The 19365-nt window shown below is 46.3% G+C and overlaps 1 protein-coding gene across 1 annotated transcript; it reads left to right on the forward strand.

Moving 5' to 3' along the window:
* The first annotated feature begins 10890 nt into the window (after positions 1-10890).
* Positions 10891-16788, forward strand: LOC124691681 (calcium-dependent protein kinase 4). Its single transcript, XM_047224956.1, has 12 exons — positions 10891-11172; positions 12262-12392; positions 12802-12843; positions 13035-13146; positions 13250-13328; positions 13458-13627; positions 14366-14492; positions 15018-15133; positions 15216-15323; positions 15414-15476; positions 15548-15721; positions 16169-16788. The coding sequence occupies exons 1-12, from the start codon at positions 10906-10908 to the stop codon at positions 16325-16327; spliced, it is 1548 nt and encodes a 515-aa protein (XP_047080912.1). The 5' UTR covers positions 10891-10905; the 3' UTR covers positions 16328-16788.
* The last annotated feature ends 2577 nt before the right edge of the window (positions 16789-19365 follow it).

Below are 19365 nucleotides of genomic sequence, written 5' to 3' on the forward strand. Positions count from 1 at the left end.
AGATGGCAGCGGTGTCGATGGAGAAGCCTTCCGGGGCACTTCCCCGTCCCGGCGGCGTGCCGGAACGGAGACTCTGTCCCCCGGATCTTGGCTTCGCGATGGCGGCGGCTGCTGGATGGTTTCTCGTACCGTGGCTTTTTCGTATCGAGGTTTTAGGTCCGGGACCTTTATATAGGCGAAGAGGCGGCGTCGGAAGGTCGAAGGGCGACGACACCATAGGGCCACGCGGCCGGGGGTGGGCCGCGCCACCCTATCATGCAGGGGCCCCGTGGCCCCCCTGCGCGGCTCTCGGGTGTTCTGGATGCTTCCGGTGAAAATAGGAACCTGGGCGTTGATTTCGTCCAATTCCGAGAATATTTCGTTACTAGGATTTCTGAAACCAAAAACAGCAGAAAACAGCAACTGGCACTTCGGCATCTTGTTAATAGGTTAGTTCCGGAAAACGCATAAAAACGACATAAAGTATGCATAAAACATGTAGATAACATCAATAATGTGGCATGGAACATAAGAAATTATCGATACGTCGGAGACGTATCAGTTATCATCCGAACCCCTTCCAGTATTAAGTTGCTAACAACAGACAATTGCATTAAGTATTGCGCGTAATGTAATCAATAACTACATCCTCGGACATAGCATCAATGTTTTATCCCTAGTGGCAACAGCACATCCATAACCTTAGGGGTTCTTGTCACTCCCCCAGATTCACGGAGACATGAACCCACTATCGAGCATAAATACTCCCTCTTGGAGTTACAAGCATCAACTTGGCCAGAGCATCTACTAGTAACGGAGAGCATGCAAGATCATAAACAACACATAGGTATAAATTGATAATCAACATAACATGGTATTCTCTATTCATCGGATCCCAACAAACACAACATATAGCATTACAGATAGATGATCTTGATCATGTTCGGCAGCTCACAAGACCCGACAATTAAGCACAATGAGGAGAAGACAACCATCTAGCTACTGCTATGGACCCATAGTCCAGGGGTAGACTACTCACTCATCACTCCGGAGGCGACCATGGCGGCGTAGAGTCCTCCGGGAGATGAATCCCCTCTCCGGCGGGGTGCCGGAGGCGATCTCCCTGAATCCCCGAGATGGGATTGGCGGCGGCGGCGTCTCTAGAAGGTTTTCCGTATCGTGGCTCTCGGTACTGGGGGTTTCGCGACGAAGGCTATTTGTAGGCGGAAGGGCAGGTCAAGGGCGTCACGAGGGGCCCACACCATAGGGTGGCGCGGCCAGGGCTTGGGCCGCGCCGCCCTATCATCTGGCCGCCTCGTGGCCCCACTTCGTTAGCTCTCCGGTCTTCTGGAAGCTTCGTGTGAAAATAGGCCCCTGGGCGTTGATTTCGTCCAATTCCGAGAATATTTCCTTACTAGGATTTCGAAACCAAAAATAGCGAGAAAACGACAGAACTCGGTTTTTCGGCATCTCGTTAATAGGTTAGTTCCAGAAAATGCATAAATATGACATAAAGTATGCATAAAACATGTAGATATCATCAATAATGTGGCATGGAACATAAGAAATTATCGATACGTTGGAGACGTATCAGTGTCCTCTTGCCTTTCTTTTCTTTTTTTCGGTTTGCTAGACATATCCTTCACATAAAAAAACTGAGCCACTTCACTGGCTAGGACGAATGGTTCGGTGTCGTACCCTAGATTCTTGAAATCCACTTGTAGTCATTCCGTATCTGCGGGTCTACCTGTACCCCGTCTTTCGAGTTGAACCATTTGCACGGAACAAAGGGACCTTGAAATTAGGTCCATAGTCAAGTTCCCATATCTCCTCTATGTACCCATAATATGTGACCTTGTTCCCATTGCCATCTTCTGCATCAAAGCGGACACCACTGTTTTGGTTGGTGCTCTTTTTGTCTTGGGCGAAAGTGTAAAATGTGTTCCCATTAATCTCGTACAAAGTCGATATAGTAGAAGATGGTTGCTTGGCCAACAAGTACAGCTGCTCGTCATCGGTGACATTCATGAGACGTGTTTGCAACCAACCGCCGAAAGTCTTCATGTGTTCTCCATCAATCCAATCTTCACATTGCTCCGGGTATTTAGAGCGTAAGATATCCTTGTGTTCCTCTTTGTACGGAGCCACCAAGATGGAATTATGTAGAACTGTGTAGTGTGCTTGAGTGAAAGAATGTCCGTCCATACACGTTGCTAATTTCTTTCCTAGCGTGCCTTTTCCACGCAGTCTCCCCTCATAGCGCGATTCGGGAACACCGATCGGCTTAAGGTCGAGAATAAAGTCAACACAAAACTCAATGACCTCCTCTGTTCCATAGCCCTTGGAGATGCTTCCTTCGGCCTAGCACGGTTATGAACGTACTTCTTTAAGACTCCCATGAATCTCTCAAAGGGGAACATGTTGTGTAGAAATACGGGACCGAGAACGCCAATCTCTTCGACCGGGTGAACTAGGAGATGTGTCATAATATTGAAGAAGGATGGTGGGAACACCAACTCGAAGCTGACTAGACATTGGACCACATCCTTACGTAAATTTTGTAGAGTAAGTGGATTGATCACCTTCGAGAAATTGCATTGAGGAACGCACATAGCTTCACAATGGGTACTCGAACATTTTCCGGCGAAGCCCCCTCTATGCAACCGGAAGTAATTGTGTCATAATCACGTGGCAGTCATGAGACTTTAGGTTTTGAAACTTTTTCTCCGACATGTTTATTATTCCCTTTATATTCGACGAGAAGCCGGACGGGACCTTGATGCTACTCGGGACTTCAAAAAGATCTCCTTCTCCTCTTTGGTAAGAGCGTAGCCGGCAGGACCTTGATACTTCTCCGGATTCGAGGTTGTTTCCTTCGTGGATACTTTGCTTGGTCCTGCCGTGCATCCGGTGTATCTTTTGTCTTCCCATACACGCCCAAGAAGTTTAGCGAGGTTCACGCAAAGATTTTTCGTCACGTGCATCACGTCGATTGCGGAGTGAACCTCTAAGAATTTCCGATAGGGTAGCTCCCAAAATATCGACTTCTTCTTCCACATGGGTACGTGTCCGTCAACATCATGCGGAACAGATTGTCCGCCGGGACCCTTTCCAAAGATCACTTTTAAATCCTTGACCATATCATATAGAACTTCCCCGAGTAGGGCGGGTAGGCTTCGTTCGGTTATCCGCCTCACCTCCGAAATGCTTTCCTCTCTTTCTTACGTGATGTTGTTTTGGAAGAAATCGACGATGCCCCGGTACACATTCTTGTTTCCCAAATAATTACTTGTCGAGTCTCACCTAAACGGTGTGTGCATGCATTGTATCCCTTGTTTGATCTGCCACGAAATGTTACCAAGAGCGAGGCCAATCATTGATGGTTACAAATAACAACGCTCGTAGGTTAAATTCCTTTTGTTCGTGCTCATCCCACACGGGTACACCTTCGTCACGCCACAACTCTAAAAGTTCTTCAACCAATGGCCTCGGGTACACATCAATGTCGTTGCTTGGGTTGCTTCGGGCCCTGGATGAGCACCGACATCATAATGAACTTCCGCTTCATGCACAACCAAGGAGGAAGGTTATAGATACATAGAGTCAACGGCCGGGTGCTATGACTGGAGCTCTGCTCCCCGAAAGGATTAAAGCCATCCGTACTTAGACCAAATCTTAAGTTCCTTGCGTCATCTGAAAATGACTTGAACTCTCTGTCGATTTTTCTCCACTGCGACCCGTCAGCGGGGTGTCTCAGCATCACATCTTTCTTACGGTCCTCTTTGTGTCATCGCAACAACTTGGCATGCTCTTTGTTCTAGAACAAACGTTTCAACCGTGGTATTATAGGAGCATACCACATCACCTTCGCAGGAACCCTCTTCCTGGGGGTGGACTCACCCTCAACATCACCAGGGTCATCTCGCCTGATCTTATACCTCAATGCACTACATACCGGGCATGCATTCAAATTCTCGTACTCCCCGCGGTAGAGGATGCAGTCATTGATGCATGCATGTATCTTCTGCACCTCTAATCCTAGAGGGCAGACAACCTTCTTTGCTTCGTACGTGCTAGAGGGCAACACGTTCTCCCACGGAAGCATCTTCTTTATTATTTTCAGCAACTTTTCAAATCCCTTGTCGAAGTACCATTCTCTCGCCTTCCACTGCAGCAATTCTAGCGTGGTACCCAGCTTTTTCGACCATTTTCGCAATTTGGGTACAACGGTTTGTTGTGATCCTCTAACATTTTCTCCAACTTCAACCTCTCCTTTTCATTTCCGCAGTTCATCTTCGCATCAAGAATGGCCCGACCCAAATCGTCATCCGGGTCATCAAAAATCGGCTCATCGAAAATGGGCCCTTCTTCAGCTTCGTCTTCCCCCATTCTACTATCACCGTCTTCAGTGAATAAGGGATAGTTGTCACTATCCTCTTCTTCTTCGTTGTCTTCCAATATAACCCCTCTTTCTCCGTGCTTGGTCCAACAATTATAGCTGGGCATGAAACCGTTCTCCAGTAGGTGGACGTGAAGGGTCTTCGAGGTAGAGTAATCCTTCATATTCTTACAGGAACTACATGGACAATACATGAAACCATTCGACCGCTGTTTGCCTCAGCCACGTTGAGAAAATAATGCATGCCATTAATGAACTCGGGATGGCACCGGTCACCGTACATCCATTGTCGACTCATCCGCATTTTATATGTATATCAAAAATCATTAAATACACAACATCGTGGATATATGAGTGACCAACTTAATTAATATTCAAGTTCATCACATAAAACTAATTGTTTTTATAAAAAAGAAGAGGGGCTCACCGAGGTGGTACCGTGCCGGCTAGGGGACGACGCTGGCGATCGACGGTGGTAAGGACGGGGATGATACTAATTAAAACCTACAAAACATACCATAATTTCAGCTCAAATTGCATATAAAAAAATAAAATCACTAACTTAGGCATTTCATCGAACACCTTGCTTGCACTAGAAAAATAGTACAAGTTAAAACTACCAAAGAAATGAGCTAAATTAGAAACACCGGAAGGAAGGATGATATTGCTAACCCTTGGATAGATGTATGCCGTTAATCTTGTTAAAATGGTGGAGAAAAATGAAAATTATTGGAGTGTGAGAGGTGCAAAATATTTGGAAATGTGAGAGAGGATGAGAAGGAAATGAGATATGCAGGGAGCTCGGGCGCGCGGCGGCGCGCTGATATAGGGCATGGACCCTTTAGTAAGGTGCAGCCTTGGCCCCACCACCGCCTGGAAACTGGGCAGAAACCCTTTCATATGGTATTAAAGGTCCATAACAAACCGGTATAGATGTCCCACCCCTGGAACCGGTATTAATAACGCCTTTCGTACCGGTTCGTAAGGGAACCGGTACTAAAGGCTTAGATGGATGAGAGGTTTTCTACTAGTGTAGGATCCAACGTAGTGACCCCGCGATGGTGAAAGATGATGGTGCAACATTTGAAGGGGTCAACGCCGTGGCGTTGAGATATAACATCTCAAACAATGGTTTTATGAATATTTGTTTTGCTGAAAAATAACACTAGGTGGTTTCCCAAGCATGGAGGTACATGGCGTGGAGAATAGAGTTTAGTAGGGTTAAATTTGGCTAAACTTTTGGGGTGGGTTATATTTGCTTGAACTTTTTAGAAAAAAAAAAGATCAACTTGTCACTTCTCACTCCAATTGTTAGATGTAGACGTCGTTAAGATAATTCTACAATGTACCTATTAAGCTTTGCAATCACGAGCCGCGGAATCGCTGGATAAATTTGCACGTACAGACGCCGGTCTGTCCAAAAAGAAGTCGAGATTTTCTTTGTGTGAAGAAAAACAAGATCCCCATGAAGTCAGCACCGCCGCCAAGGCAGGCCAAGGCTCGCTTCTCAGCCCGCCGGCCCCCAAGTATTTATAGATATTGGACTAGGCATGGCGGTGCAGTGAAAGTGGAAAGCCCAACTCGGAGGTAGCCAAGGCCCTGTTTGGATCGGCGGGCCCAACGAGCTGGACGTGAGGACGGGTGGACCAAGACTTCCTAGCTTGACCGTGGGCGCGCTTCTTCTCCACCGTCGACCAGCTCGAGCTTCCTTCGTCGCCAGTTCTCCGATTGATAGCTCTCTCTCCCCCCCTGCAAGAGAAACTAAGCTTATGCCAATTGCCAATGGATAGAAATATACTCCATTCATACAGTATATGCCTCGATCGAGAAACTCGATCGTGCCGAGAGTGTCAGAGTGGGGGTGGAAGAAAGCTTCACCGTGATCTCCGTCGACGGGGACGTGGAAGAAAGGGTCTCCCGGTCGCGGCGCAGAGAGACACGGAGATCTCCTGCCTGCTCCGTCTCCGGCCGGAGGTGACCGTACGTGCGAGCGCGGAAGATCAGGACATCAGGTATATATACTATAGTACAATATCGTATATTTACGCGTCTCATTTCTCCACGCGTAGTTGGACTCGATCGCGCGCGCGTCCCCGTCGACGACGTCGCCATCGCCGTCTCCATCTCCGTCTCCGCCCGCTCTGCGTATTGTTAAGAAGGAGCGATCGATGGAGTGAGTGAGAAGCTTCGTCTTATATACGCACACGCACGTACGCGCGATATCGATCAATCAATCAACCGGCAGGTCTCTGGTCAAACCAGCTAGCTAGCGGCCGGGTCAGTTCAACCCTGCGCTGGCTGCTGCGTACGTACTGCGTAAATACGTAGTACGTATATGTATAATGTTTCCTCTCTACGCATAGTATATGGCATGAGTTGAAACTTTCGTGTGTTGTGCAACCGGGCCAACAGTTTCTGCATGCTGCTGGTACATTTTGTGAGTTGCCTGCATGATCATTGATCAACCAAGAGTAGGAGAAGCTGAGACTACACATAAGAAAATGTTCGGTGTGCTAGCTACCACAAGAATCGGCTTCACTCACTGGCAACCCAAGGAAAGCGATAACTACACAGATTCATCAATGATTAGTTCGTCCACTTGTCACTGCCTGTCGTTCATCAAACCGATTGTAGGGAGAAATTAAATACAGTACTAGTACGTGTTTTTCCAACCTGATAGCATAAAACTTAGAAAATAGATACGGATATCGTCTATGGCCACCCTAGTTGGGATATCTATATGATGGTATGACATGAACTACCTCTTGTCCCACACCAAGTAAGACAATTGTTCGTGTGGACTTAAATCAGACACGGCCGTGGTTTAAAAATTGGTTCCACTGATTCTAATCAAATCTTATACCGCTAGAATGTGTCGTGAACTCGTGATGCGTGCTAGTTATATATGGCTTGCAACATTAGTTGCAACTTATATTTACTACTTGTATGTGGGTTGCAATCGAGAAAATCCCTCAAACTGTTGGATCAACTAACGATTAGTTACCCCTTTTAAAAATCAAACTACACTATAAAGGTTATTTACAAAGGTAGAGCCGGTCATTGTTTCTTTGGTCCAAGCACTTGGAGTTAACTGTAAATTACTGTGTCTGGTTGAATATCCTATCAGACAAGTGCAAACTTTTGGAGCGAAGAGTACTCCAGCCCTTTATTAGGAAAATTCAAAAATCTATTTTAAAGTTACAAATGGTTCTAGGAAAAGTTTGTGGATGTTGTGTCCTACAACCGCAACCCCAATCAATACAAACTAATTTATACTTTAGGATTTAAAACATGACAAATGTGTCGATGTGAGTAAAGGGGAGAAGTGCACTTTTTTTTACCTTACCAAATATAAATACTCGTGGAAGATGTAAACACAAAGGACATCGGGTCAGCATCAAAAGGCACCGTCAAGCACATGCAAAAATCCAATTGTGTAGAATAGAAAATTGCATCACCACCACAATATGTAGTACAAGTTAAAGGGAACATTTTCCAATGAAAACGAAGAAGTTTCTCGCTGCTAATGCAGCATATGTATAGACGTATAGTGATTGACTGATTGGACAACATCCATGCATGCTTAGTCTAACTTTTGGAGAGAGAAAGCTACTTAAGCTACCACTATGCTTACAAGGAGCTCAGTCAGGTGCCCCATGACATGACCATGCTCTTCAACATAGCAAAAGATACAGACGAAAAGAGAAATACATGAAAATCAGTTAAACGCTCTAGTTAAGCTACTTTCTCTGACCCATAATATTATTATAATAAATCAGAGGGAGTATCTCTTTTGTTCGGGAGGAAGAGAACGAACAAAGATATGTACGTATCTTAAACTATTTATATTATAGTATCAGACATCAAAAGGGCTCCATAGAAAACAAGGATTCATGTACTTGGGCATGAGTCCATTATTAGGCTATAGATATATAGCGCGTGCTGAACTTTCCAGCGAGGATAGAAGTGGCCGGGGAGCAAATGGAGTGGAAAAATATGTGAAAGCAAAGGAGTACTAAACATGACTGTTTGTTGACTTGATCCGGTCTAGGCGAGCACACAACGGGCATCCTGGCCTATTTGGGCCCACCGCCCCACTGCTCCGGAGTGTGATTCCACCGTCACCGTTTGGCGGTGTGGGTGGGTCACTTCCATCAACTTCGTGCTCACGGCCGGCTTAGAGCAAGTTTAATAGTAGAGCCAATTGTTGGCTATAAGACAAGTGCCATGTCATCTATAGTCATTGTAGAGCTAACATGTATAATAGTGAGCTATAAAATTGTACCACTTTATCTATGTATGGCCCACCATTCACTCTCACATAGTGCCTAGGAGCACGTGCTAGAGCTGGCTCTTGCATAAGAGCCCACTCCTCTTCTCTCTCCTCCTCTCTCTCTTCCAACTAAGCAACAATATATTATTTTAATCCTTATAGCCAGCTGACTAGGATTTATTGTACTTGCTCTTACGGTCACAAACACTATCTTTATAGCCCACTTAACCCAAAACAGATGGTTTTGACCAGTTTGTTAGTGCACACCAATTTAAGCAGGTCTGCGCGCTCTCGTCGGATATATATCAATTTGTTCTGTTCTCGGCTATATAGAACTCAGAATTTTCTTTTAGAACACGTAAGAAAAATTACGTTTCATTTCATTAAAAATGACGACAACATGGTACAACATCCCGAGAGGAGGGACACATTTTCTTTCTCACACACGCATCCGTCCTCACCAAACAACTAGGTGAGGAGCAGGGCCTCCAAGAAGGGAAAGGCGCCGCCGTTGACTCGGCTCGGCTCGGCTACTCGGACATAGTGTTTCCTCTGGTGCTCGAGGAGAGGTCTATTCAGGGTCATGAAAACACCTTGATGGAGGTAACGATGCCCTTGGGCATCGCTGTTGTCCGCGTCTATCATTGCCGTGCAAGATTTTGCTTGACCCATGTGCATAGACTGTCGGAGCAGGCGTAGACAGCAGACAGTGAACCATGTCTCTGAGAAGACCATTTCCATAGGGACGGAAGCCGAGTAGCGTCGCCCTCGAAGGAAGGGCCACCAGCCAACATAGCGCCACCACCACGAGGGAGCGTGTAGAGCGAGAATGGTAGCATCGTTAGGGTTGGCTACCTGCACTGCACCGCCACCGTGTTGGCCCGTAGCCTTTGCTGCTAGGAATTGGGCAGAGCAGAGCATCCTCTGCCTAGCAACATCCACCGATGGCGGTCGCGAGGGGTGGGAGGAGGGAGAAGGATGGGTAGGGGTTGAGGGTCTACCATGGACCGAGCCGAGCCCACGCGGCCCAGATATAGATGGAAACACCTCTGCCACATGCATCCAGTGGCTGACCTCCACGTCCGCAGCGCCTCCGCGAGTGTCCCACACCGAGTCTCGACCTCTCCTATGCAGGCAAGGGCTTCGCCCGCCAACATCCTCCAACGACGATGGGGGGGAGGGTGAAGAAGAGGGGCTTGGGTGTCAGCTACGGTTTCACCACCCATGTCGCCCTGAGAGCGACTCGGTGTCTGGTGGGAGGCTTCTTACCGTACATGGATTGAACACAAACTAGTCTTCCAAGCTCTTACATATAGATATATTTAATAATGACATTTTATAGGTGTGTAGTAAGCATATTTACACGTACCATTATTAAAACGACCATGTGTTAGGTGTTAGTCGGTTGAAATTATCAACTGATAAACCACCTCTAGATCCCTAGGATCTCAACTAAGTGTGTGATCTAAACTGTCCAATCACTGCAACATTCAAACCTTCACAACAGTTCTTCCAACATTTACTTCAAGTCCATGAAACAAACTTGAGCGTATGCAACAAGATGTTCCATTAAACTATTTTGAGAAAGAAAAAAAACGAATGGTACATATAGAACATGAAAAAAATAGTACCGCCACAACGCAACATCAACTTTCCAACATGAATATAACAATTTGGATAGGCGTATAGAATCATTGCAACATGTCACTTGTGTCTATGTAGCAGAGGACACCCGAGCTTCCAGCGAATCGAAACATTTTTCGAGCATAAAATTTCTAAAAAAATCATTAACCTTTAGTGAGGAAGGATCATGGTGGTTGACTCCTTGTAGGTTTCGTTTCATTTAGGTCTTGCACGTAGGACAAAACAAAAAAAAAAAACACAGAAAATCAGACCTGCAAAAACAAAGAAGGACAGTGAGTAAAAAAGATCAACATGATTGAGTATTGTAGAGACAAGAAGATGGGAGGAGGAGGAAGAGGTGGGAAAGAGGGGGAGGTGTGTTGACAATGGGCACTTTGACGGTTTGACTGAGGACCAACGACACGGCCCTCCCTCTTCTTCCCCTCTCGCTGTCTCCCTCCTTCCTCTTCCTCACCTTCCTCTCCACCTTCCTCCTCCCCTTCCCCTTCCCCTTCCCCTTCCCCACCCGACCCAAACCCCCACATCCGCCTATATACCTCGCCTGCGCCCACCCTATGCGCAGCTCCCATCCCCCAACCCCCGCCGCATCCGACGACCACCACGGCCACCCATGGGCGCCTGCCTCTCCTCCTCCTCCCCGCCCGCGGGGGCCGCCCAGCGCCGCCCCAGGAAGCGCTCTCCGAGGGGCAAGCCCGCCGACAAGGACGGCGGGGCGGCGGAGGCCCGGGCCGCCGTCGAGTTCGGCTACGAGCGGGACTTCGACGCCAGGTACGACGTCGGCCGCCTCCTCGGCCACGGCCAGTTCGGATACACCTTCGCCGCCACCGAGCGCCTCTCCGGGGACCGCGTCGCCGTCAAGCGCATCGACAAGGCCAAGGTGCGCCCGCGTCCCTCTACCCCAGGATTCCACACCTCCTCGCTTCCCCGTCCGCCTACGGCCTTTGACGAAATCACCCCCCACCCCCACCCCCACCCCCCCAGTTCGATGCGGATGAAATCAGCCAGTCATCGCGGGTGATTCGGATGGTCTCCAGCGTTTTTTTAACCTCTGGACCCTGCCGGAATTACTCTGTCCATCAGCGGCGCCCTTTCACGGATTCAGACTTCGGATCACACGCGCGAAATCGTCAACACATTCTCTGAGGGATCGCTGAATGCTGCTGATGCCGTGTACTGGTGTCGGCAAGGCCCTACGCTCTGCCCCCTGTCAATTTATCGCTAGGCGCAGCTGTCCATTTTCCTTTTTGGGGGTCCAGTACATGAGTGAGTGCGGCCATCTTCGCGGGTTCCTTCCCAGTTTGGCACACGAGTAGTGGTTCACCACGTCCATTCACTTCTTAAAATGGCACAAGTACTCACCGGAATGGTAAACATACGCTTTATCTTGCCGTTTGCCGTCGTCTTTCCAAATACAGAGGGAAGATGTTTGTTAACGCTCACCACTAGTTGTTTGCACGCATCATTCTTGCCGTCTCTTGTTTCTGCTAAGAACATCTGAAGCGTCGTTTTCTGCGGGATGCATTCCACGTGGACCTCCATGTTTGCGTGATTCACGTCGTCGTCTTCAACTTTCGTTGAAGTTTTGGCATTCTTGTGGCCAGATTTCGCACTCTTTGCAGATGATTCCGTGTAGGTGTTCATTTATGATAGCTAACTTCCTGCTCCTGATAAGCCCACCAACCATTTCCTGTGGACAATGTGTCCTTGGCTTCTTCCATGTTTTAGATGGATGATGACATTATCTTCTCCCAGTTGGATTTCACATTGGAATGCATGTACTAATCAACACGGTGTTGATTTCATCAAACACTCTGTTCCTTAGTTCAAATGACAGCTCCACTTTATTATTATTATTCTCTGAAAATGTGAAGCCGTCAACACCTTTCTGCGCTTATATCTCTGTCTACCCTGTATCATCTTTAGAATATGTGATTAATACAGTTGTATTTGTGGACTTCTATAACAGATGAACCGACCTGTTGCTGTGGAAGATGTAAAGAGAGAAGTGAAGATTCTTAAAGCCCTTAAAGGCCACGAGAACATTGTTAATTTCTACAATGCATTTGAGGATGATTCATATGTGTATATTGTGATGGAGTAAGCACTCTCGTACTTATTGAAATTTCGTCCTAAATCCTAGTAATTCTGCCTTCAACTGATATATAGGTTAAGTTGCTATTCTTCATAACACTGGTTAGACCAGCTGCATTGTTTGTCTATCTCTTACAATATTTGAATGTGTACAGTGTGATTAAATTTTGAAAGCATGGCTTCTTAGCACTTAACAATGTACGTTTTGAACTCTTTCCAGTTTCCTTGCATTGTACCACAAAAAAAATGTTTGGTCAACTGGATATACTTCTATTGGACTATCACACTTGTGAATATTCTGGGTTCTTTCTCCTAAAATACTTCTATTGGACTATCACATGACTATCATTTTCAGTAATTATTCATATGCTCTTGTACCAAGTACCAACTCTTGCTTCTTTGCCTTCTCTTGCAGACTATGTGAGGGTGGTGAACTATTGGACCGGATTTTGGCAAAGTAAGATCAAATACATTCACCTTTTGTTGTTCCGAATGTCATTTTTCTCTTCTGATGCGGTTTATGCCATTGGTTGCTAGATTTTGTGATGTTTGTCTGCAAATTTAGACTTGATGCTTTGCTGTCTGCATTAATCACCTTTTAGTTGTGAAAACAAGGACTGGGTCTTATTGCCATTTTCCATTTGACAGGAAAAACAGCCGCTATAGTGAGAAAGATGCTGCGGTGGTAGTGCGGCAGATGCTCAAAGTGGCTGCTGAGTGTCATTTGCGTGGGTTAGTCCACCGAGATATGAAGCCAGAGGTAAAAAACTGAACACTTTTAATGTCTTGGCACTTAGCATACATTTTGGTGATATTTCACTACTTCTCAGGTCATGTAAGAATGTGCCTATTTTCCTTCCCAGAACTTCCTTTTCAAGTCAACCAAGGAGGACTCGCCTCTGAAGGCAACAGATTTTGGTCTATCAGACTTCATAAAGCCGGGTACTACTTCAACGTCCTCTGTCGTATATGTGCATATTTGTTATATGTATCTTGTCGCATCAAATCTGAACAGGGTATAAAACTTGGTAATTTGTGTATCTCATACATCATTTAAATGCATGATTACAGGGAAGAAGTTCCGTGATATAGTTGGCAGTGCCTATTATGTTGCACCAGAAGTATTAAAACGGCGGTCGGGGCCTGAGTCGGATGTTTGGAGCATAGGAGTTATAACTTACATTTTGCTCTGTGGGAGGCGCCCTTTTTGGGATAAAACAGAGGATGGTATATTCAAGGAAGTAAGTGTATAGTTGTTGCATTGATTATACTTCGACGTTAAATGAGCTTGGTGACTGGGCCAAGCTTTATCACAGTGTTTTCAGTGAACTGAAGAAATGGAGAAGCAGTGTTTTTTTTTCAACTTGTCACTGTAACGTAGCAGTGTTAGCCTGTTAAGTTCTGAACCTAAACACGTGTTAGTCTTTAGCTAGTTTCTGCACTAACTGCCAGCTGCCTGTTTAGTTGACACAATGCAATCCTAAAATACCTACCATCATTCGGACATTAACATGATAATGTATCACGGTAGCAAAAATGCCCTCCACTTCTATTTAATATATAAAGGCACCTGTGGTGTCAATCCTCTAGGTAACCTATGCATAGCCGATGGTATAGCTACTGGAAAATTTAATTCTAGAATTATCTATGTTCGAGTTATCGTATGTTGTCTTAGTTTCAGGCAGGCACCCAAGCATAGAAATATATCATACCTCCTGGAATAATTTTCCAGCCAAATTATTTTATAACTATTTCTAGAACACTCTCAATATTCTGGGTATTTTACAATACGAAATGAACTTTCTGGCTTTCCTAATGGCTTGCTAGAAAGTCTGGCACCATATGCCATGGCACAAAGCTTCTTTCTATTCAACCAGTAAAATTGTTGTGTCAAGTATTTCTGTGCATGTACACCAGCTGAGGCAAGTTTTTAAATGGTACGCATGATCTTATGCATTCTTTTGACTTCTTATAACCAGGTTCTAAGAAACAAGCCTGATTTTCGTAAGAGGCCTTGGCCAGGCATCAGTCCAAGTGCTAAAGATTTTGTGAAAAAGTTGCTAGTGAAGAACCCAAGAGCGAGATTGACAGCAGCTCAAGCTCTCTGTAAGTTCCTATATAGTGTCAATACTTTACTAGGGTAGCCATGATTCGCAGCGTTGCTATTTTGCCTATTCTAATTTTTCTATGTGAGAATACACACACACATATAGAATGCATACCCCAGGAATTCTTGTGCATATGTAAAGCCTGAGGACAGTTCTGTCTTGTATCACGACATTTTCTGGCATATTTAAAATATGATGTTCTAGATCAGATATTGAATTCTGATTTAGGAAGTAAAATGAAGGCCTCTAAAAAGAAGTCCCATGAAACTGAAAATGCATGTGGCTTGTTCAGTTTTATCTATTCTTTAGTGAGTTAAGATATCCGAGGTGTGCTGTTATACCTTTGTTTCCTGGTTGCATAATATTTTGGGTGTTTATTTGATTGTAGGAAGATATAGTGTTGAGTGTTAACCTGTAGCCTACACTTTTAAGTAGTATCAAGTTGCGAAGAAATTGTAGCTAGAATGTGCAATACTCACCATCTCTCATGCTTAGTAATTCTTGTTATGTTTGATATGATTAGCACATCCATGGGTGAGAGAAGGAGGAGATGCATCCGAGATCCCTGTTGATATATCTGTATTGTATAACATGCGCCAGTTCGTCAAGTACAGCCGCTTTAAGCAATTTGCGCTGAGGGTAATTTCCGTGCTCTCAAATTTTATTTATTTTTATGGTACTCGTATTTTGTTCTTACATTATTGCTCAATTGCTTGTTCAGGCTTTAGCAAGTACAGTCAATGAGGAAGAGCTAGCGGATCTTAAGGACCAATTTGATGCAATTGATGTTGATAAAAGTGGATCAATTAGTATCGAAGAAATGCGGCATGTAAGATTTAGAGTTATTTATATATATAAAGCATTTTGCGCTGGCACTGGATTTCTCTGAGGTGCTGATAATCTTTGTATGTTTCACTAGGCCCTTGCTAAGGATCTTCCTTGGAGATTGAAGGGCCCCCGTGTACTCGAGATTATTCAGGCAGTAAGTTTTGAGACACTCTTCGATCTTCCTTTTGTTTCAGAGCAGGCAGCTGACTTTATTCTATATGGTAGATCGACAGCAACACAGATGGTCTTGTCGACTTCAAAGAGTTCGTTGCAGCAACTCTGCATATACATCAGATGGCTGAGCTGGACTCTGAACGATGGGGCCTACGTTGCGAAGCTGCTTTCAGCAAATTTGATCTGGATGGTGATGGATACATCACCCCCGATGAACTTAGAATGGTAAGTTATATTTCCTATGTCGTGTTGGTTTTTCGGTGCACGCATATTTCACATGGTCCAGTTTTACAAATTTTCTTGTGAATAGTGAGCTCGATTGACTTAATTGGATGAGACGTTCCAAATTGTATTTTGGTTTCACAAGATGGTTCTTCATATTTAGTTATTGAAGTAATGTCTTGAGTTTGTATGTAGAATTATGATTTTTCTGTCATTAAAATGTGATCGACATTAGCATGCATCAGGGCGTGGTCCATTTGTGCACATTGGATGATTTCGAGACTAGTTCGTCGCTGTTGCCTGTTTCAGCATTTATGTTTCGACTACTATAACCAGGGACTAGATGTGTAGATACATTTACCGAGACAAACCACAAAAGATACTAGTAACTGCACGATAGAAACTGTAAGTGTTATAGCATTCTCACTTTGAATTTTCTTTGAGGTGCAGCACACTGGCTTAAAGGGATCCATCGAGCCATTACTGGAGGAGGCCGACATCGACAAAGATGGGCGGATAAGCCTGTCCGAATTCCGCAAGCTTCTGCGGACCGCGAGCATGAGTAACCTCCCGAGCCCGACAGGAGTTCCAAATCCACAGGCTTTGTGAAAATCCATATAGGGAGATGATGATAAGTACATTAGTCTGATTTTTTGTTCTCATTCTCGCTGTTTTCTGCGTTCCGTGCGATGTGAGGGTTTCTAATTTTTAGCATCCAGGTTCTGTGTGTGCAGTGTATGGGTAGGTAAGTTCCATGGTAAATATTTACGGCCAAGTGTGGAAAGCCCAGATTGCCTTTTCTTGTACAGCGTTCTTGCTCCCACTCATTATGAATGATTTGATGGCACGCATTCATCGCAATGATGTGAAACGGTGGAAAAAAAACATGTGAAATGACCTGTTAATCCCAAATGTAGGATGAGGTTATTCTTCCCTGTCCGAGTACCAAGTGTAACCAACCACCATAAAAAGTTGAGAAACCTGTGGTTGCTCATCCCATCGGGGATCAAACCCTATGTTTGACGATGTGTGACTTATTTATATGAAATATAAGACCACGTTTTTGTGAATAGCTGAGTTGTATGTGTGCGTGTTTGCGTTTCCTTCTGTTTATGTTTTCGTGTCTTCAAGTTTTCATTCAACTATATGTCCAACATAATTAATTGAAGCATTATATTATACTCCCTTTGTTCCCATTTTTTATATCTAAGCTTGGCCATCAGTATGACCAACAAAAAACAGATTATAAGTTACCATTGAATTCGTATTCGAATAAAAATTCTAATAGTATGCTTTTTCTTATAACAAGTAGCAAATGTATTATTTGTTAAATAGTGATCAAGCTTAAAACATGAAAAACGAGAACGACCCATGAATACTGAGGGGTAAGATGTTTCGGGCTTATTAAATGGTCAAGCTTGAGTGGCTAGGGAGAGCTCTCGTCCCCCCCCCCCCCCCACCCCATCCCCTTCTCCTTCCTCCCTCCCCCTTGAGGCCTCGTTCGTTTGGCCCCGCCCCGGCCGGGATTCGGACCCAAACCCCGGGGGTTAGCCGGGATCAGCCTGGCCGGGGATCGATCCCATACCCTGCTCTGAAACGCGTTCGGTTAAACCCGGCCGGGATCTCACCCCAGCCGAAACCACCCCAATCCCGTTCAAATCGCCGGGTTTAAAAAACTCCTGTCTCGCCCCGTGGAACTATTCCCTGTGTTCTGCCCCGAATCGGTACGACCGAAAAAAAACTATCGCTGCTCCTCTGTCTCATCTCGCTTGATTCAGATGCAGCACCGGTGGGAAAGGAAGGGCCACGGCTCCGGCAGGTAAGGAGAGACGGCGGCTCCGGCAAGGACGGAGGGACGGCGGCTCCGGCGGGGACGAGGGGACGGCAGCGAGGACAAGGTGGAGCGGGGACGGTGAGAGGACGGGGTCGACGGCGGCGAGCACGGGAGTGGGCGCCGGCGAGCACGGAGTGGGCGCCGGTGAGGACGGGGTCGACGGCGGCGAGGACGGGAGTGGGCGCCGGCGAGCACGAAGTGGGCGTCGGCGAGGACAGAGTGGGCGCCGGCGAGCACGGAGTGGGCGTCGGCGAGGACAGAGTGGACGGCGGCGAGCACGGGAGTGGGCGTCGGCGAGGACAGAGTGGGCGCCGGCGAGGACGGGAGCGGGCGCCGGCGAGGACGGACGTCGCCTCGCAGAGTTCCTCATCTCTCCCCGCTGCAGTTTCTAGTAACCGAACAGGTGAAAGCTGTGAGGGATTTTAGGAGAAGGGATTACGGGATCAGGGTGACATCTGGGGATCACCTGAATACTCTCGTGGTTTATTTCACGTGGGGTTTGGGCCCCCATGAACCGAACGAGGCCTGAGAGTCTACTCCGCCGCCCCGCCTCCTCTCCCCCCAACTCCGGCGACCTTGCTAGCCGGAGTAGGGGTGGGAGAGGAGGCCGGCCTCCTCCTCCTTTGTAATCCATAGTTCTTGTCCTAGGTCTAGGGTTAGGTTTTACCCATGTGGAGAATGGCGAGATGCCATGTGGGTTTCTGTTGCTGGTGAGCTTGAGTTGTGGTGGTTGATGGTGGTGTGGCAGTTTGTGGAGCTCCAATGGAAGGAGTCGGAGGCGGGTGGTGGCGCTGCATCAAAAACACTCACAACAAAGCTCATTTGATCTGAGGTCACGGGTGAAAGGATCGTATGCCGCACCTAGAGGGGGGGTGAATAGGTGCTAACCAATTTTTAGTTCTTTTTCAATTTAGGCTTGACACAAAAGGTAAATTCTCTAGATATGCAACTAAGTGAATTTACCTATATGACAAGGCTAACAACTAAGCAAGATATAGCTAAGCAATATAAGATAAGAGATAGAATAGGATAGAGGTAACCGAGAGTGGTGCACGCGGTGACACGGAGATGATTCCCGTAGTTCCCTTCCTTTGCAAGAAGGTACGTCTACGTTTGGAGGAGTGTGGTTGCTACGAAAGCCAAACCAACAGCCACGAAGGCTTCACTCAGATCTCCGGTGAGCAACGCCACGAAGGCCTAGCCCACTTCCACTAAGGGATTTCCTCGAGGCGGAAACCGGGCCTTTACAAGGTTCTTGGGGCACACATCCACAACTGAATTGGAGGCTCCCAAATTTGTAACAATACAACAATCAACAACAACACATCAACATAAATCAACTAGGGAACCAAATAGGAACACTAGCATGAGATCCCTCAAACAAGAGAGGGGGAAATGAAGAACGCTTCGGTGAGGATGTAGATCGGTGTCTTCTCCTTCGAATCTCCAAAGATCAAGAGCTTTGGTTGGGGGAGGAAGGAGATCTTGCAAATCTTGTGTTTCTTGAGGTGGCTCTAATGGAGGTGGCTTGGCAGATTTCTTGTGCAATGATTGAGCAAGCAACCAAGGTAGAAGAAGGGGGTATTTATACCCCCCCAGAAAATGAGCCTTTGCAGCTTCCGGGGGGCCGGATATTCCGGCCTAAGTAAGGGCCGGATAATCCGCCCCCCCCCCCCCCGGATAATCCGGCCTCTGGGACAAAACCATGACAAAATCCGGCCAAATGTCCGGCCCCATGCCAGACTTGTTTTTCTTCAGGTCCTTAGCCAAATTTGAGGGGGCCGGATATTTCCAAAATATCCGGCCCGGATAT

The sequence above is a fragment of the Lolium rigidum genome, chromosome 2 (assembly GCF_022539505.1).
Source record: "Lolium rigidum isolate FL_2022 chromosome 2, APGP_CSIRO_Lrig_0.1, whole genome shotgun sequence".
Taxonomy (NCBI): domain Eukaryota; kingdom Viridiplantae; phylum Streptophyta; class Magnoliopsida; order Poales; family Poaceae; genus Lolium; species Lolium rigidum.

What these genes read in the sequence shown, in the direction of transcription:
- LOC124691681 (XM_047224956.1), top strand. Translation starts at nt 10,906, where the DNA reads ATGGGCGCCTGCCTCTCCTCCTCCTCCCCGCCCGCGGGGGCCGCCCAG. An exon ending in AGCGCATCGACAAGGCCAAG is followed by an intron (nt 11,173 to 12,261) that starts GTGCGCCCGCGT and finishes CTTCTATAACAG; the next exon opens with ATGAACCGACCTGTTGCTGT. An exon ending in AGGATGGTATATTCAAGGAA is followed by an intron (nt 13,628 to 14,365) that starts GTAAGTGTATAG and finishes TCTTATAACCAG; the next exon opens with GTTCTAAGAAACAAGCCTGA.